This window comes from Chaetodon trifascialis, chromosome 12 (assembly GCF_039877785.1).
Source record: "Chaetodon trifascialis isolate fChaTrf1 chromosome 12, fChaTrf1.hap1, whole genome shotgun sequence".
Taxonomy (NCBI): Eukaryota; Metazoa; Chordata; class Actinopteri; order Chaetodontiformes; family Chaetodontidae; genus Chaetodon; species Chaetodon trifascialis.
The window spans coordinates 7,030,124-7,051,214 of NC_092067.1; the positions used below are offsets into that span (position 1 = coordinate 7,030,124).

General features: G+C 43.1%; 1 protein-coding gene across 1 annotated transcript in view; it reads left to right on the top strand.

The window, feature by feature from the left end:
• Positions 1–3,531: 3,531 nt before the first annotated feature.
• Positions 3,532–21,091, top strand: part of adcy5 (adenylate cyclase 5) — an 83,363-nt gene continuing 65,803 nt past the window's right edge. Inside the window, exon 1 of the mRNA XM_070975767.1 lies at positions 3,532–5,542. Coding sequence (XP_070831868.1) covers positions 4,607–5,542 — 936 coding nt within the window. The 5' untranslated portion in view covers positions 3,532–4,606. The remainder of the gene's footprint in view (positions 5,543–21,091) is intronic.

Below are 21,091 nucleotides of genomic sequence, written 5' to 3' on the forward strand. Positions count from 1 at the left end.
ATCACACATGTTGTGAATGTCTGGGATGCCTGATGCTATTTCAGATGTCACTAAATGGTTCGTGCAGTTGTTATGCTGTTCATAAGGCACCGCCAGCACACATTTGTCATGATTTACAAAACAATGGAACACTGAAAGGGTTTTTTTCTGCAAGATGTCACAATGCCTGAGATGTGATGTTTGTCAGTGGATTGCAAACAGATCAACATGTCAGCTGTGATTCTGAGGTCTGGAACCAGTCTGAAACCTGTCCTCGACTGCGTGTATCCTGGGTAGATTTCTGGTTCTGATGATGAGATGATCATATTCATGTATACCCTTAATGCCCCTCTTCAAACACGTTTTAAGATATATTTTTTGACTAATAATGTGTTTCTGTTATGGTTTTTCCTAAAAAAAATACTTGTTAAAATCCTTAAATTTACTTCTGCTCCTTCTCTCTCATTTAAAGATCCTGAATCTATGATTATGCCATTATGTGTCATTTCAAAGCTGAACTACTCCACAGGAGACGTCTCCTTCTTCACTGAAAAGTCCGTTCTCAGTGTTTGTGCTTTGGAGGCTTCAAGTTTCCACATCGCACATGTGTACGTTAAACACTGGACCAGGATTGGCTTCCACACTCTTTGTGATGTCATAAATCAATTTCAAATGGGTTTTTCAGTGAGCACAGAGAAACTTTCTACTTTCAGCAGATGAATGTGAAAACAGCTTTCTAGTGTTAAACCCTGCACATTCATCATTCTGCACAGTGAAGCTCAAACATTCAACTGTCGGAGCCAGAGGAAAAAACATACAGCTATATTAAATATTGACTTTCTTCTCTGCCTTTTGGGCTTTGTTTCTTAGTTTGCACTTTCAAAATCAGAAATATGAAAGCAAAAGAGGATCATATCATCCACACATTAAGCAGCTTTGGGTGAAAATTGAAATAGAGGACTCTGATGAGATTAGATTTGTTTGTGCGTGTGTGTGTGTGATAAATTGTTGCTAAACAAGTTCATCTAACATTCAGATGATGGCAGTAGCGTTCTGTGTCAAATCAACAGGGACCATTGTCTTCAGCTGCCCAGTTTTCATTTGCTTTAGAAGTTTTCACAGTTTCACAGGTGAAAGCATTTTAGCTTGGAACAAGCCCACATTACATGTGTGTGATCTGAATTATTGTGAAACATCAGGTACATGCAGGAAACACACACATATCCCACATTAGACGGAGAACATTTATGTAGATTTCTGCTCAGCACGATCTCGTCTCCCTCACCTCTGAGTGTGATTCTCTGTATGTCTGTATATCACATTGTTGATTGGTCGAGCTAATTTGATTTGCTTGGTTTGGTTTGGTTGTTTCATGTATGACAATATACCATTTTTATAGGTTGATTGCGCATTTTGTATGTAAAATTGTAATGTACAAAGCACTATATGGCCAAAAGTGTGCGGACAGCACACTTTATGCATTTGTGCACTCTTAGCTTGAAGGTTTGGGCCCGACCCTTCAGTTCCAATAAAGGGAACTCTTTATGCTCCATACTAGGATATTTTAGACAATGGTGGTCTTCCAGCCTCTCCTGTATCAACATGACAGTGCCCCCTTGCACAAAACCAGGTCCATAAAGAAATGACTGTCCCAGTTTGGTGTGGAAGAACTTGACTGGTCTGCACAGAGCTCTGAATTCAACACCATCCAACTTCTGTGGGATGGGCTGGAACACCAGACCTCATCACCCAACATCAGCGTCTGACCTCTTGTGTGAATGCAGTAGAGGTTTGGGTTTGGTGTCCACATGCTTTTGGGTATGTGATGTAAGTGTAAAGTTACTTCCATGTCAGCTGTCAAACAATTGTGAAAGGAACAGTAATTTTCTCTGAAATGTAGTAAAGCTACACTGGCATTAAAAAGAATGAAGTACAGGTAACAGAGGAGAGTGGTCAGATTGCCTGAATGAACTGGATTTTTCACATTAATACATTTTGGAGTGAGTGTTAGATCTCTATTTCCTTGTGTTATGCAACAGTAATTTGCGCTGGGGTTGTGTGTGTGAGAGAGCAATGAGAAACAGCAACAGGGAGCAAGCAAACAAGCAGTCATAAGACAAGAAAGAAAACACAGTTGCACAACTTGAATCGAGATGATTTATATCTGAGTGCCCATTCTTTTTTGACGAGGACAGTGCTGAATGGAAGCTCCTGTTCTCTCGCTTAACAGAGTTTCACCCTTGATGAATTCCTAAAGGGGCAAAGGGAATTCAGCTGGAGGTGAGCCGGTCCCAGAAAACACATGAGGCTCCTTGTCACATGCCTCCAATTTACATTCATTAGCACACAATGTCACCTTAGATGAGACAAGTGCTGCTTCCCTGTATGTATGGTGAATGACCACTGGCTGCCACCCAGGACAGTGTTCAAGGTGGAACTGAAACACTCAACTGAATCATCCAACTTAGTCAGGTCAGGAGTTACCACATGTTTGTTTCCCCCTTCTTTCATGACAAGGTCTGATATGTCCAGATCAGACAGGCCAAATCACACCATATGTAGGCAAGCGAGGGTGCCAAAGGCCTCAAGTAACACTCATTTTCATAGTCAATTGTTTTTTTCGATTCACTGATGAATCATTTGGTGACTAAAATATCAAAAGAAGTGTGAAAAACCCCCCATCACAAGTTGCCAGAGCATTAGATAACATCTTCAGTTTGCTTGTTTTGCCCAAACAACAGTCCAAAACCAAAATGTATTTAGTTGACAATGGTCTAAAACAGAGAAAAGCACAAAATGTTTCCATTTAAGAAGCCACAAACCCGTTCATGTTTGACATCCCCAAATTATAATTTGATTTCTTTAATTAAATTGATTAAACTCATGAAGGACAAACTCAAACTAGCAGGATAGAGATAGGAACAAAAGATGAGAATCAAACTTATGTAAACTAAACAACAAACCTGCAACAAAAACAATAAAATACAAGTAAGTCTATAAAAGTTCTTTGCAGAAAATGCCCACCGAAAAGTGAAAGTGCAACAGCATCATCCCTTCATCTTAGGAGATCTGGGGTATCAAGTTATTATACAGACAGAAAATATTATCTTACCAAGTTCTTTTGAAAGAGGAGAGTACCATTTTGTTGTTGAACCCCAGTTTGAGAAGGGGGTTCTCTGGCAGAAGATTCAACCCACTTTGTGTGTGTGTGTGTGTGTGTGTGTGTGTGTGTGTGTGTGTGTGTGTGTGTGTGTGTGTGTGTGTGTGTGTGTGTGTGTGTGTGTGGGTGTGGGTGTGGGTGTGGGTGTGAGGGCTATCCAGCTGTGAGAACAGATCCGCCCATTCATCGAAAGCGCCCGGGGGTCGCACAGCCTCTGCCGCAGATTGACCAGCCTGTCCTCCAATGAAAGCGCGTCAGAGCGTGACTCATCCCCTTTCATTTCCAATGAAAGCGCGGCGGAGAGGCGGGCCGCAGGAAGCACACTTGGTTGAATGGCCATTGAAGCAGCAATCAGCGGTAAATATGTTATGATGCCACGCTCCAAACAGACACGGAGCAGATTGTCCGAGGCTGCGGGAGCGCACTTTGGCACCGGGTAGACACTTCCTGACATGCTGCCGCTGTACGGCCGCGGATTCGCTGTGCGCGGAGTCTGGCTGCACATCAAACCAAGAGCGTCTCTCTGGGGATTTTAGCAGTGATGGACAGCTGTTGGACATCGATTCCTCGCAGAGGTTAGGGATAAATTGACCGCCCGGTGACATAGGCTATACCATGGACCAAGAAGCTGGTTTGTGTGGCTGCCAGAGGAGGAAGAGGAGGAGGAGCGGCTGAGTTTTCTCCTCCGCTCCGATCAGCGTGGTGGTGTGCGAGGATCGTGATGATGCTTTTTGGCCAAACGTGAGGCTCCCACCGCCGTCCAGGCTGCAATGTGTGTTCAATACAGGTGCATCAAGACTTGACGGGACCAAAAAAAAAAAAAAAAAAAAGCCGCCAACATGGGATCCACCTTTTTATTTCCCTCCACCTCCGTCTCTTCTGTCAACAAACCGTTTACACGAAGACGGGAAACATGTCCGCAGATATAACGGGTTCACAGCGTAATTGATGGTGTTGCGCTATGATCTCTGGGGACTATCTGAGTTGTGTAATGGTTTTACTTCATCTACAGCGCGCGCTGCCGTGCAACCTCTCCATGGATGGCAGTTAATTGGGCCCAATGATGTAGTGCCAAATCCACCTGGCTCTAATGTTCCCTCCTCTCGTGGCGGAACTGGCTCCCCTGTGACTTTTGCGCATGTTCAATTGTTTTTATTCCCACAGCTTTTCACCACTCCTGGTTATTGCTTTGGGTAACTCCATCTCCGTTTTTAAAGAGTTTAGAATGAATGTTTGCCTCTAAAAGTTGGAGATTAACCCACTGACAGTTTGTACTTTTTAGATTTAAAGCGCTCAGGCTGTTTCATTAGTGACCAACTATGAGAAATTCAACTTACGACAGACATTTAATGCGCCTCATCTTTGAGACTAATTAGTTTCCTGACATTAAGTTTCATCAGAACAAAACTTTTCCCGCAGTGGTTGTTTGTTCAGGCACATTTCTCTTGTTTCGTCCCGTCCTCCGCTATGTCCAGATCAAACAGTGTCAGCCCACCCGGCGTCGGTGCACCCGGGCTGAGGGGAGGGACTGAGCACAGATCAGCTTGGGGCGAGTCTGAGTCCGTGGCCAACGGGTGCCCATACTCGGCCAGATCCCCGCGCAAGAAGCTCACCCGGACCAACAGTCGGTGGCGGGAAGAGGATGATCTGGAACACCGGCAGCCCGGACGAGCCTCCACGACCGTCAGCAGGGTCAGCTTCAGGTCCAGGTCGGCTTGGCAGGACCATGGCGAGGAGAACCGAGACAACAAGCGCGCGTCCCCGAAACGTCCAGACGGCGAGGTGAGACCCAAGTCCGTGGAGCTGGGTCTGGATGAGCAGCGAGCCAAGTCGAAGACCGAGGAGGAGGAGGTCATGCCCGAAGTTCACTTTTCTTTCGTGGCGTGCTGCACCAGCGTCATGCACATTTTCAAATCAAAGAAATTCCAATCGGAAAAGCTGGAGCGCCTCTACCAGCGCTACTTTTTCCGTCTCAACCAGAGCAGTTTGACTATGCTAATGGCAGTGCTGGTGCTGGTCTTCACGGTCATGCTGGGCTTCCACTGCTCCGGTGGGACGACGAGGCCGACCGTAACTTACGTGGTGGTATTTTCCGTGGCAATCTTCCTCACACTCATACTTATGGTGATCTGCAACAGGAACGGCTTTCACCAGGACCATATGTGGATTGTGTGCTATGTGGTCATCCTGGTGGTGCTGGTTATCCAGGTGATCGGAGTGCTGCTCGTGCAGCCCAGAAGTGCCTCAGAGGGGATCTGGTGGACCGTGTTCTTCATCCATGTCATCTACACTCTGCTGCCCGTCAGGATGCGCGCCGCAGTCATCACTGGAGTTATTCTTTCCGCCATCCACGTGGCTGTTTCTTGGATGTTAAACGGCATGGACAGCTTTCTGTGGAAACAGGTATGTAGAGGAATGTGTTTTGTTTCTAAAGTTTTAGAATAATGAGCGCAGAGAGCCGGGATCCCACGCCTACACTGTGCGTAATAACGCACAGCAGAACATGGGCATTTCCACCACGGCTTCCTGCTGCTGATCTCTTTTTATCTCGTTGTCAAACAGGAGAACAAGCAGTATGTTAATCATTAGCCTTCACTATACTATCAGATCTATATGGCAGTGCAGTGATGTGGCTGGAAAAGTTCCCCACAGCTGTGGTATGCACACACTCTCTGAGGGGCACCAGCACCTCATGCAGGTCAGCTCTTCACACAACTACTGCGGCCACTTTTTTGTGTGCAAGGTGAGACTGTCCCAAAGTGTGTGAATTATCCGTTTAACATTACAAAGGTGCACAAAATCCAATCCTTGGTGAGAGAGCGGGGAGGCAGTGGGATGAAGCCACGAGGAGTGTGGCCATTCAAAACAAGTTTAAACACTTCTGCCTCACTTCTGTGGTCTGACCCTAGATCAGCTGAAACACATGAGGCTCAAAGTTTCAACCAGAGGCCAACTGCACTTTGGCTGAGCAGAGAGGCATTTGGGTTCACTGAAGAGGCACCTGGGCTGAATAGAGGGGCATTTGGAGGATATTAGGGCAGAAGTGATGCTTGGAAGAGCCATATCTGGTCTTAGAAAGTCTTGAGTAAAGGTTTTGGGAAAAGCAGCATTAAAGGGAACTCAAGCCAAGAAGAGAAAAGACGAAACAACTACGTGATGCTGTTTTCTGTCCTTAAGGTCTCACATGGCTGCAGGCTGCTTCTTCAACAGCCGTTAAATAACTTAATTGACAAATCGAGCTTGTGATTGGTATACAAAGAGTTTGCTATGGGATGTAGTGGCTGGTTGCCAGGGAAACTGTATCAGCTGCCTTGTTGCTCCTCAGGCTGCAGACAGCTATAGGTTTAGCACGAATGCATCCAGGCAAGCTACAGCTGGAGTGAGTTGAAGTTTCCTCTGTCTCGCCAAATCTTAGTCTTATTTGTTGAACATGACAGACAGTGTGAGAAGAAGGAGATACATAGAGAACGTTAGACGGATGCTGAGATGCAGGTGAAGCAGAGGCTCTTACAGGCTTTTATTTGGACTGTAATTTGGAAGCAGTTCATCAGTTTGTAGTATGTCCACCAAAAGTCAGAATATTGTACCTAGTCTTCATTTTCATGCCTTTTATCAGTTCTGTTACATCTCGTTCTGCTGTTACATCTCGTTGTGATTCATAATGCGTCATGACACACGTCTCAGCAACAAATGTGTCACTGTAGCCACATGATCTAGCTCTTAGTTCATTAGGGCTGCGTACTAATTGTTAAAGTACACAGTGGTTTCCTGTCGCCATGGATTATGTGACTGTTTATTGTTTATTATTGTGTTCCTGTCACAGATTCTTCCACGTAATGGTCTTTTTTGGAACACATTAGAATGCAGAGGATGTTTATCTGACATTTGGGGTTTCATGTGTTATTTTTGAATGGGTTTATTCATATTGTCTTTAAGCAGCAGCTTAGATATGCAGCTATTATAAATCCTGCTCTCAACCTCTTAATGTCGGCCATAAAGCTCATTTCTAACCATGGATATGTGTCATATAAGAAAAAGGTGTTTGCTCGTAGCTTTGGAAAGACTGCATGGGTTGTTTGTTTTGCTTCATCTGGACTTGTAATAAGCTTACAGTCGATTGTTTCAGGGGGATATTGTTTTAATGTGCTGCTGAGCCTATGTGTTCCACATGAAATCCAAAATACCTCAGGTAGCATTTTTACAACATCAACATTACTTTAAAAGACATTTCTCCAGTGCTGGTGGAGTTTTGTCTGCAATAAAGGTGCTCCCACAAATGGATTTAATTTCCCACCATTATTTAGAGGTACACTAAACTGCATCGTCTGCTGAGTTCTACGACTCAGTGTTATTAACCCCAAACTGTGCTCTGTGCAGTGTGTGTGTGTGTGTGTGTGTGTGTTCTAACTTGCAGCTCTGCAGCTCCTCTCTCCCACCTCATTGTTTTGGCTATTCACTTAGTTAACTGTTTTTATCAGGCCATAAACATTTTCTCCAACAACAGAGCTCTTGCAGAGTGCTTTTATAAAGAATGACTCTGGAGATGGTTGCCTGTCGTAAATGTCTTTTGCATCTAAACACCTCCTTGAAATGAGATGGTTTCACTGAGAGGGGGCCTATCCTTGAATTTTGAAACACTCTACAGCAAAAGATATGTGGAGACGCTCGTCCATGTGTTTGGTTGTGCTTTTGGTGGGACTGTTTTTCATGGTTTGGGCCAGGCCCCTTAATGCTACAGTATACAATGATATTTTAGACAACTGTGCACTTCCAAATATGTTGCAACAGTTTGGGGAAGACCTTCCTGTTTAACATGGCCCCATGCACAAAGCGAATTGGAGTGCAGACTGCAAGCCAAGCCTTATCAGAAGCAAAGTGTCTTCATCAGTGTCTTTCAGGAGCCACATTTTCAGTATTATTGTATTGAATTATTACTATCATTATTAAACACACACTTCTAGCTCATTTGGGATCCCTTTCATAACAGATAATTTGAGAACACAGCGCGCCTTCTTGTTTTTATTTTATTTCTGTTAAATAAATCTGTCCATTAGCAGGAGGACCGTGGCATTCCTTCCATAGCTGGAGTGGCGATGGAAAACCTCTGTCAGCCATGATGGAGCTGAAATGCAATGCAGCCGTGTCCGGTGGACATTGGGGGTTATGCTCTTGTTACTGAATGGGAGTAAATCCCTGCAACCAGGCTCCAAGATTTAGTTAGAGCCCACCCGGAAGAGTGGAGGCTGTGACAGCAGCAGAATAATGTCTATGGATGTAACGTTCAGGCCAAGTTTTGGCCACATTGTATAAATAAATAGTACATAAGTCTACTTTGGAAGCCTTAAAGAGGCTTGTACATGAGCCATTTTAACTAAGGACAGCATGCTCCACAAATTAGACAATGTCCAATATGAGATCAGGGCCATCAGTAGTGTATCCAACTTTAAAAAGGAGGACATTGTCACACACCATTAAAAAAACCCCATGCATAGTCACAAGTACTTATTTAGTCATCATCAGAGTGCATAGACTGTGTTGAACACCGGAGAGGATGTCAGATATCACTTTTTTCATCCTTTTGTTTCTTTTGGGAATCCAATGTTTGGTTATGTAAGCACAAATCAGGCTGATAGTTTAGTTTTTTTTGTGTGAATGGCATGTGACCCTCCATCTATTTGTATTTTCTGCGAAGGCCACATTGTCATTTGATGTGTTGATGTGAGTGTGTGGGAACGAGCTGCTGTATTTGTTGTTCTTTCCTCACCATGCTGTTGTTTTTAGCATATCTGTTCTCCCCTGTTTACATAGGACCCAGCTCGTCTCTCAGTCAGACCACTGCTGTTTATGCAAGATCCCAAGATAATGTTGTTTCTTATGCGTTGCCTCCTTGGAATATGCTGCGTTTCCCTAAAGCCTTTTGAGATGCAATGTCAGTCAACCTTTTTTCCTTTCCTAATGTTATGTTTCATAAGCCTGAACAGTTGTGCCGGAAATCACATCCATGCAGAGCTTGGGTGAAGTTTCACTTTCATTTTCAGCATTGATACAGGTGTTTTTTTTTTCTTTTTTTTTTCGGTGATACATTTCTGAGCTGTCACAGGGACAGCCCTTCATTGGGTACACTAGCAAAAGTCTGCAGAAAATGTAAAGAGGAAACATTATTTTCAGTCTCACTTTTCTCTTACTGTGGCCCAAAAGCCTGTCCAGTCACCGTTATAGTGGCAGACATATGATTCACGTCACTTAACGTTACGGTTCATCATGGAGGCCTTTTTTTAAGATATGAGGGAGGCTCTCAGCTGCAGTGTCCTCACCTTTGCCCAAATTCCCAGGGATGGCAATGCCCAAGTGATACTACCCCCCCCCCCCACGCGCACACACACACACACACACACACACACACACACACACACACACACACACACACACACACACACACACACACACACACACACACACACACACAAAATACACCACAGTCACGTCAGCCTCAGTGTAAGATGTGTCCCAAACTTGTTTGTTCAAACCTTCATTCCTAAGTTATTCCTTTCTCTGATCATCAGTGATCCAGCAAACATCCGTCCAGTCATGTCACACATTTCTCCGTCAGGCCTGGATTAGACTACACCACATTAGCCCCATTTTAAGACAGTTTTGTCATGGCTGATGAATTACCAGCATTGTGGCCAATGGAAATAAACTGACTATATGTGAAACTCGTTCCTGTAATTGTTACCCGGATGCTTCCCAGTAGATGTAGAAATAATGACTGAATGGGCCAAAGTTTACGCCGCCTCGTATTTGCTTTTAATGCTCTAGCGCATCCAGACGTTTTGTCTTTCATTTCCTTTTCGGTACACAAACCACCAGCATCATACACACAACACTTCTGTCAGTTTGATTGACAGCTGCTTCACTCGCTTCCCCCATGACATCTGCACTCCTTGTGATCATGAAATAAGACGTGCTGTGATCGATCGGGCTCATGCTTGGAGTCTTGCCAGTCACCCGACCAAAACACGGCATGAGTTTCTGCCACTGTGATCGTTAGATCTGACACGGTCACCATCGTTAAAGATTAAAAAAAAAAAGGTGACAAGATTCACCTTCAGGGTGCGTTGACACAAAGTATGGTGAACACTTACTGTGGTGTGGTTTGTTCGATCAAGTGCAAACAGTGTTATTCAAAGCGTGGGAACAGCAGATAACAGCAGGGGGTGGACTGAACTGGTTGGTGATGGCATCAATGTTAGGAACTTGGAAATAATAATGTTGACATTTCAGAGCACTCCACCAAATTAGCATTGCACAGTTAAATAAAGGAAAAAATGGATGTGGCTGAAGCAGGGATATCTTCATTTACCACACATTCCTCGTACTTGTGAAAACCCAGCCCCTACATTACCCACAATGCAAGTTGATGGCTGGCAGTTAATTTGTAGATTTGGGTGTGTGAAGCAATTAATGTAGTCTCGAGCTGCTAGCCTCAAGCAGAGAGGAGGAACCACAAAAGGCTTTATGCAGCTTTTTTTTTTAATGAAGTATGTACTCCCCAAGACCTATAGACAGACAAAATTAATGGAGTTCCCCTTTAAATGACCATTTCAATCCCCTCCTTCCTTCCAATTATTGCAATAAAATTGCCAAGTGAGAGAACCATAAGCAGAACAGTTTTGTATGGTCAAGAAAAACCCTCTATACATCCTCTCTCAACTGTTTGCCTCTCTGGTGCCAACTCTGCACAACTCCTTTCCAACCTCTATCACAGCAGAAAGTTATGGAGAACAGCACAATTACTCTGTTTAGTACAACAATGATCTCCAGTCTGACCTGTCACTGGTTTGACTTGCCTAATCTTGAGATACGGTGGAAATGCAAACATGTGTGTTGAAGGAACTTTAAACTCCTGGGTTACTTCCTGAGTTTGTTTCCTGGGACTGTTTGGTTGAAAAGGCCCTGCTTCGTCCCCCCCACCCCCCTCCAAACTCACGGAGGAGGGCATGTAAGCAGACCCGTCGCAGTTGGCAGGATTCCAGGGGTAACAGGGTTTTCTGCTTGTCCAATTGAACCACCTGGTGCCCATAATGTGTGGAAACTCAAAACAGATGTCTCTCCTTCGTTTACCTGCCTTCATAAACCCATCCCTCCTGGTCCTGACCTGCTTCTAGACATGCTTTTAATTTCCCCGTGAGACTCAGCCCCTGTGGACAGACATTTAACCACTTTCCTCCCCTGCAGGAAGGCCTATGTTCTTGAGCGATGAGAAAGAAGCGCCCCCATGGGAAAACTCTCTAAATGAGAATCTAAACATCAGATTTCACATCGTAGGGTTCACCTCTTTTCCCCATCCCCTGTCATAGGGTTCTAATATATACGTTCACTGCTGTTTGTTTTGTTTAATCATATTTTCATATGTGAGCAGTGAGCACCTAGAGGTTGAGGAGTGTGACAGAGGATGCTGCTGTGTTAGAGATCCTTTTTGAACCAAACATGGATGCAGGGCAAACCAGAGTACGTTTGAGAAACCACTGCTGACGCATTCCCCTGTGAGTTCAGAAAACTGTGCTCAGTACTCCTGTAACTTAGCAACAGATTCTATTTTACAAACACCAGCTCCTCTCATTGCTTCCCTGGGAGCACCTGTGTGTTTTACCTCCAGCCACAGACTGCCTGCACATCATTTTGTGTACTGGGTCAAACCGAGACCGCTGACTTCTATAGACTGCTCGTATCATTGCCCATCAGCACTGGCTTTTGTTCACACGATATGCAGTGGTGCTGTATGTTTTTAGAAAATCAGAGATGCTGCCAAAACAGTAGTTTAGAAAATCTGTAAGTAGTTGGCCTTATCATTGAGATACAGAGGCAATCTTCTTTCTTTGTTACTGTTTATGGTAAAAATAGTGACGTAGTGACGCAGCCTGTGCTCAGTCCATCTTCCAAACAAGATTCTCTGCTGTTTGCTGTTTTAAACCTCTTTCCATCAGGTGGCATTTATAAATGCTGAACGTTGTCCTGTGCTTGTGAGGCAGGTGGATTTGCGAGATTACATGACATCACTCGAGCCGAGAATCCATCTCGTCAGGCTTCAAGTTATGTGCTTGTGGCTGAACGACAGTGGATTGGACCAGTCGGCATCCTGTGATGAACTCCTGCCAGCTATGGGCAGACATGTTTTAGGTGTGACAACAGTTGGAAAAACACCAATGGTGGCTCCTAAAGAGGTTAGCATCGATGCTGCTGTAGCATCAGTTGTATCAGAACTGAAAGGAAGAAGAGCAAAGAAAAGGCACTGACGGCTTTTCTCCAAGGAAAAGATGTTTTCCTTCTCCCGGCTGGCTTTGGCAAGAGTTTTGCTCTCCTACAGAATCATATGGTTTGTTGATCTGATTGGTTGAAGCTAGTCTGTGATAGATGATAATAGACGTGCCTGCCCTTTTCCAAACAATTTCCCAGGACGACTTCCCATTTGGTTCTGGGTAACAAACCATCTGGTGCGTCAGGTTGGTCCTGTACAGTGATTGAAAGCAAATTCATGTTTTTTCTTCAATGGACTTTATTAATGGACCCTCCTCCCATATCTTATGTATTGATGGGGGAAACTGAGCTTTCTGAATCACTGTGAAGCCATTGTGTTGACAACGGTCCACTGATGAAACACCCAGAACAAGTGGTTGTACTGTGGTTCTAATGGGCGCTTCCACACTGAGGTCACAAGCAGGCACTATGGTGAAAGTTGCAGCTCGACCCAGATTTGAAAGGTAGTTGCTGAGGTGACTTCATGACCCAGAGGACGCTTCTGCACTGCTTTCCCTGCAGCCATACCTTTAAGATGAACAAATCTCTCTGCTGGACATTGTTGACTCCACTTTTGTAGCTGTCCACAGTCATACATGTGCACGAGTTAGTAACTGGCAAACCAGTGCTAACGTTAATTAGTCTGTTCTAGACTACCTGGTTAGCCAAACACAACCTGATAATGTAACACCATGGACAAAGCTCCACATTAAAACGAAACCTGTGGGTGCTCTTTATCTCTAAACTGCTCTTAACCACAAATGCGATGATTTAGTGGAACCTGACGTAGGTGCTCTGTGGCTTGTTCTAGCTTGCGTGACGCAAACACATTGGATTGTACATTTATTTATTTATATCAGTCATTTATTAAAGCCTCCTTGGTCACACTGGATGTTGCTAACTTGACGATAGCTAGACACTGTCTTTGAGTTGTTCCTACATTTGTTATGTCCTTTAAAAAAAAAAAACAAACAGAATTTATTTCCTTACATTTCACCAGCGTAAACAGACACACACTGCTGTTTTTGTCACTGTACAGATGATGTTTGGATGGATCAGTCGGCAGCAGGGGTCAAAAATGTCAACTGCTGTGTGCAACAGCATTTATAGATGCCTGCTGGCAGTGTAAAAGCAAATTACCTCTTAGCTCGGCATGAGGACTAGGAAACCGGGGATGTCAATCATGCTATTCCTTTTCCAAATTGACATTCAGAGAGGTTGATAACCTTCATTTAAGGTCTTCTGTTTCAGCGAACCATGACGTTTTCCATTAGCTGTGCAGAGCGAACCCTGTCTGCTGAGAAAGAGCAGAGAGGTGAGGTTGAAAGCTTTGGACAAACCTAACTGGAACTTAAATTCAGATTTTTTTTTCTTCTCAGACATCTTGTTGCATGTTTAATAAAGATAAAACATCCTCTCCTTGTGATGTCTGCATGCTGCTGTAATTGTGAGCAGATTCTTTGACAGTGAAATGTAAAACTGAAGGATAGTTTCCACATTGCTGTCTCCACTGTGGTGAGCTTAGCAACACTCGGCTGTTGGGCTTTATTGCTTAATTCTGCTCATCTGACATTCATTAACTTTAATTTGTTTGTTTGCTATGTAGGAATTCAGCCTCATGGTGATATTATTTGCAGGGGGAATTATAAATAACCTAATTATGACACTCATCTCTAATATGGAATTATTCGTCCAGTGAGACAATTCCTCTGAGAGCTTGTATTATAATAAAAAGATACTGCTTCTTGCAGACCAGACCAGTTCTGTGGAGATTATTACTGTTATTGCTGCCATGGATTTATGTTATGGGAGTAAATAATAATCTAACATTAGCTTATGTTAACCATTTTTAGTCTGTTGTGTTTTGTTTCCTTTGCACTGAGCAGTCTGGATGTGGCTGATGCATCCAGAGGCTCCTTTAGCAGTGGCTAGGAGCAGTTAGCCTGGTTTTTTATTATGCTTAATGAAGTAAGAAAGGGTGAGATTTTCTTTTCAGCCCACTGCTCAGGTCTTTAGATTTATAGTCTTTACCACAGAGACAGATGCATCCTTCATGAGATACTGTTCATGTGCATCACACACTACATTTTGTGTCCACAATCCTTTAGCACTTCACACGACATCGTAACCTGAGTGCAGGAGGTGAAGAGGTTATTGCTGCTGCTTATTTCCAGGGGACTGAGGTCGAGTGTCCTGTCATGAGGAGGATGATTATGATCCTTCATGTCATGTAGGGAGGTTTGCCTACAGTCTGCAGCTGGTGACGGACCAATTTTGATTAGCTGACAACAAAAAATTTGGATTGTATATAACCATGTACCTGAAGCAACATACCGCCACCAACACAGCCCAGTGTGTTGTTTCTGGTCTGAACACAGTTATTTTTTTTTGTTTGTTTTAAGGCTTAAGCTTCTTTTTATCCATTTGCTGTCACTTTTTGTGTGTACAACTGAGGACAGAACTATTAATGCCCGAGGACCATTCAGACTACTTGAAAGTGTGAGTTATTATACCCATATGGACAATTCAGTACGTTATGAGCGTGCAAAAGACAGAGTTCTGAGAAAGATCAGGGTGGGAGTGTGATGCAGCCAGGAGGAAGGTGTAATGACAAGTGTGGCCATTCAGAACAGTTGTAACAGCTCTGCTTTTAGACATAGTCAGATGACATACTGTACTTTTCTTTTTAAGCACACTAAGCCATATTATAAAGCTGATCGCTGTGGGGGTTTAGGGTTTGGCTGGGGTTAGCAGTTTAAAGTACAAGAGATAAATGAACTTAAATGAAAGTAATGCATTTACTGGTACTAACAATTCCACACCTTTTGGGGTAAATGATGAATTATGAAATAATTTTATAGTTACGTCCTTAGATGTCACTTTTTAAATCTTTTGCACTATTGTGAGCTTTAACCTCGGTCATTTCATTGCCAGCAATGACTGCCACGTCTGAAATTGTAGCACATTTGACAAGTACAGACCTTGAACCTTGCAGATGTGCCACTGTGACTGAAGAGCTGAGGAAAAGGAAGAGTGTGTCTGTTGGCACTTGTCGTCGTTCCGAACTCCAGATTTTCATCACACTCCTCATCTCTTCTCCGAAGGTGCTTCTATCATCTGTTTTATGTGGATTTTGATGGTCCCTAAGAAACTCAGATGGTATCAAAATCGTACCCTTTTCATGTGCCATTGCATTCTGGGTCTTGATTACTGTCAGACATGGTAATGTTATTTCACGCCTCAGCCTCGTTCAGCCTGTGGTAATTTGCATTGTTAACATTATTGGATGATGATGCTTAAAGTTATAATGTGGCCCTGTGGTTTGTTAGACTGTGAGAAAAATGTTGTACTTTTCCCAATAAGTCATCTGAGAATTGACCTAAACCACTGAGATACAATATTAGGCAACAGATAATTTACGCACTCACTTTACTTTTATAGCACATTTAAAGATGACTTACAGAATCTAATGTGTGGAACAGAGGACTAGAAAAGTAGTTGTGCAAGAAGTGGAGCCTTCTTTGCATTGCATCTACAAATATGTAGTTTTTACAGAACAGCGTCAGTAGCTAACATATGAAGAGGATGCACAAGGCAACATGCACACTTATGTTCTCCTTTCATGTCTCATTCTCCCTAATAAGCCCATGAACAGCTACACATTGATTCTGGCCTCTATAGCAACAAAGCATACCACTCGGAGTGGACGTGTGGAAGACAGCATCCTCTGTTACCGTTAGACTGTTTGTAATGCGTTTACATCAGAGAGTATGTCGTCCCCAGTCACAAGAGTGATAGCTCAAAACTGCTCACCAGCTTTCAGTAAGTTTAGTTTTCCACATCCTGAGAGAGCGTCCATATCACAAAAACATGGCTCAGATATCGCTCTGTCCTATAAATATCAGGAAACTTCATTTCTGTATGCCATATGGATCGTTGTTAATCTTAATGGCCTTTTTTTTCCCCAAATTATTTGTTTGTTTTTCTCTACACATTCCTAACAGCTGTAGCGGGTTTGTTTTTCCACTCAGTAATGGCAGAGGGGTTGTGCTAAACAAAGACAGCCCATTATCATGTCCATAAGTGCCCAGCGAAAGGATTTTAAAATCCTAAGTGTTTGCTGCATGGTTGTGTGGTTTCTGAGCTTTGCTGTCTCATATGTCTGTACAGTATTGTTTAGTTTTGTGAGCCTCGTGCATTCGGCATCTTAAAAATAGCCTCTCCTCAGCCTGGTCATGTGTAGAGCCTTGTAGTTTCCCCTCCAGGACCAGGCTTATTGACACTGAAGTTGATTCATTGTGTGAGGTTAACAAAGCTCTACCAGTTCTTTGATGTGCTCTCTGCAGGAGAGGGAACCCATTATCCTGAATGAGGTGTCAGCAAGTGAATCATGCGGCAGAATTAAAAATTCAAAATCATTTTCAACTGTATTAAAGGCACGATTCACCTAAATTATAAAAACTGAGACAGATATCTCAAAGCCTCAGTAGATAAAGCAGATTTTATCCACCTGGAAACACACCACTAGGAGTAAGTGAAGAAACCCTTTAGACCATGATGCCTATAGGGATTGCATCTACTGTGTTCCTCTACTGTGTTGGAGAATGTTTAGTCCAATACTGAGAACATGTTGAATCTGGTATTCAGGCCAACTGCCCCTCAGCATTCCTTTTTTAAACATTGTGCTGGAGTTTCAGGCAGTAAAAGTGTTGAAAATCAATTGGATTCATGCTTTGTGCTCACTCAGCTGACTGTGTCATACCATTCAGCTCTATGGTTTAGTAAGCATGAGGTTGACCCAGGGCCAGCCTCACAAAACAGAACAAAAAGGTTATCTGACTAACTAACAATCTGTAGGGCTTAACCTGGCCTTTCTTTGCCACAAAGAGGGCACGACTTTGGACCAAACTTGACAAGTGTAGTTTTTGGTCAGGCTCATGTCCTAAAACTGTAAAAGAACGTCCTCACCAATCAACTGCAAGAGAGAACGGAGCCATCATCTCTACGGTATTCCAGCATGTCCAGACTGTACTGCACAGAAAATTCTCTTTACGACAGACGATGATCCGTGATGTGACAGAGTTAGCCATAGAACAAGTCTGATGATACACTCATGATGTACTTTATCAACATGTCCGCCATATTTTGTATTTATAACAACATGCATTATGTCTTACGTGATGTGTTTGATTTGTTTATGGCAAAATGGAACTTTAAGCTTAGTTTGATAGCACAGTCTGGTAACCTCAGTATTGACTCAGTTTATTTGCTGTACTGAGTGATTGTCAGGAACCAAATAGTCATTTCCCACTTTCAGCCCTCTGCGGCAGCTGTATTGCCTGCTGTTGACAGCTCTTTGGTATGAGGAAGACAAGCGGATATTTCCTTGTGGTTTCTCCCATGGTTTTTCCTTTATGAATGAGTCACTGATTTAATGAGAGTCGTCCTCTAAAAATGGACTCTGTAAGTGTGCTGGTATCTGAAACGTACATCTGTCACACAGCCATGAACGAGCATGCAGGTTATTTCTTCCTGATGAATGAGAGTCCGGGATACAGAGCAGATGAACTGCTGGCTGAATGATTCAATCTGGATGGAGGTGTTGTATTGATTCATCTTTTCAGTGCATAGAGAGATGTTCTTGAACCAAAATAAAGGCAGAACTCTTTGAATTGTTCTGACCAAGGTAAACTGGAGATGTTTTGTAGTAGTTGTTCCAAGAACTGTAAATGTCATTGAACCAATCAAGACAAGGGACTGTTCATTCTTTGTCTCGAAGAAATGCTGATTCTGTGATTGATTTGGCGGTTTCTACTCTCTGCACGCTTCTATTACTGAGCACTGCATCAGATTCAGTGCAGTGGGTCGTTCCTGTTAATGTGCCATTTGTGTGACTTGTGACACATTTCTTTGCATTGCTTTGTAACACAGACCATAATGCTAAACTCCCACTGGAACCCACTGCAGCCTTTTTTAAAACCATTTCTGTCATCAGTCTATCATCCTCTGTTGTACTTCAGTCCCATGAGGCACATTTGTAATTTGTGATATTAGGCTATCTGAGTGAGATTGACTTGATTTGATCAGACATTTGTAACTGGTTGTGAAAGCTGCCATATTTAATAACTTATTTGCATGGCTCAGCTTTTTTTCCCTTATCACTCACCGTCCTGGAGACACCATCATTTTGTGGCTTCAGTTGTCTCCTCTGCTCAGTATTTTATCTCGATTTTATTAATTAATGACAGTACTTATACTTTGCATACATGTGCATATTCTTGTCATTTTAGTACTAGCAGTCCAGTAAGTTCTGCATGGTACTTGCGCTCAGCTGTCAAAATTGTGGGAAGTAAAGGGTTAGAGAAAAACAACTGAACACTCAAATTAGTTGAAAGTGGATATTCAGACAACCATTAGTGTCAATCTCTGATATTAAACTGTCCAAAGTTAGCCCAAAGCACCCTGTGTTTTCTAGGGATGCATAATAATATCGACACGGCATTGGTATCAGCTGATAAAGGCTTTGAAGTGTACAGTAATATTAGTATTAGTCTGCCATGATGGCCGGTCGATAAGATGACGTGTTAATTATGTGTATGTGAAGCGAGTACATCTGTGGTATGGAGGTTTTTTTGAAGGATCTGAAACAGATAGCAAAGTGGCGATTAGCAATGATTTCTCAGCATCAGCCATGAGGAGCCAAAGCGCAGTCCTTCAATTAGTCCTTCAGTTTAATTGCCCATCTTAAGAGCCGTCATCAGGAAGTCAAGAAGTGGTTTTATTTTGTCCAGTGAATGTGTATATTTTGAAAAGCATTGTATTTTATGTTTGCGCCTGCCAGTGGCTCGTCATGATGAGAGAGAGACTTGATGTTCTCTGCAATTAGGTGTGCAGATATTGGTATTGTGATCGGCCAAAGTGAGTTGGAAAATATCAGATGTCCTCAAAAATCCAACATCGTGCATCCCTAACATTTCCTTTCCTTTGAGGTGTTGAACTGATGAAGTGAAAGCAGCTCCTTGCTCGTGCAGGTGGATGCTGAGCTTGATCCCACGTGGAGTTGGTGCTTATATTTCATATGTTGTGCATCTTTAGACACCCAGTTGTCATTTGCAGGCGCTGTGTTTTCCTCCTCCACTGACAAAACTTCACTTTCTACAGAGCCACAATTGTGTTGCTTCAGTAATCATGGAGTTCCCGTTTTGCATTCTTGTACTACATTTATTGTTCTGCATGGTGATAACTCTAACAAGGCAAATGTCTCACAGGGAGACAATAAAGGAAGACAACCTAAGAAGGTTTGTGTCAACATCACAGCTGTGATTTATATCACAACTGCTGCTGGCACACATGAAACCAAATGCTCCTTTGCTTTTAGAAGCCTAACCCCTCCCTGAAACTCTGCTTTAAATATGGTTTTTTCTTATCTTTGAGAGATTCTTCCTGTTGCTTGTTGTTATCGTGTTGCCTTGCAACCAAACCATTTCCTTGAGGATTGTGCCCTTTTCCTAGAAGAGTCTGAGGCAATACTGCTCCAGTGTTTGTGCGGACATGGTGGCAGAAAGTGTCAGTCCACAGACCTGCAAGCCTGGGGAACTAAGACTTTTTTTTGGCATTTTTGTCCACAGTGACCTCACAGACCAAGACTTCAGTCCAGAGTAAACTTCTTGACCTGTAACATTTAGAGAAGAGAAGTTTGTCGTAGGCACAGACAAAGAGTGGTGGGTTAAAAATAGCAGCCACTAAGCTATGTGTTTTAATGTGACCCAGCTTCAAACTAGAGGACATTATGTTTTGTTTCTCTGTGTGACTCTGTGTGTTGTATCACATCCATTTTTATTAGGTGAGTCCCGGTTGTCTGCTGGTTGCATAGGGGATGTTTTCCTCTCCCATCTCTCAGGGTTACCTCATAATCAATGAATCAGAGGCTCTTGATGAATGGAGGCAGCAAATCTCTGCATCGGTTGGAGCTGCTGCAGGACAAGGAATCAGATCCCAGCTGAAACCTCATGAATACAACTTGTATTCTGATGTGTACGTCTCAGGGCCTCATGTGTAAAACCATCCATCCATGATATCCAGGGAAACAGTTAGTCTCTCTCTGCTGGCTGGATTTACTGTACTGTTCACCTTCCACCTGGCCATATGCTTCCCAGTATAGCCAGAGCCTCTGATTGGACATGATAGATCTTTGCAAACATTGCATTTTGTATTTGCCCTGTCTTTGCTGATGGAGCTGCACTCTGGTCAGTTACCATATATACCATTATGTTAAAGCTACGCCAATCAATGTTTGACTCTGTGTGATGTCAAAGGGGTTGCTGTGCAGTATTTGGCCATGTCCAGATACACCTGCAGTGTTTGGGCTTGCATTCACACCAGTGGTTAGGTGCACACAAATAGATCTCTTAAAGCAGAAATAATTGTGTTTGACCTCTTGGGGCAGCAAAATAAGATACAATATTTGCATATAACCACCTCATAAAGGTGATGTGATGAATGTGTTCAGTTGCCTACAACCTACAGCCTATAACCCAGCAGTTATGGAGTAACAGTATCATTCATTTGGAGTTGTGTTTGTGCCCTCCTGTATGCAAATGTGCCCATATTCACTCTCCTTTAACTCTGTTTTGGTCTCCACCAACTCCAAATATC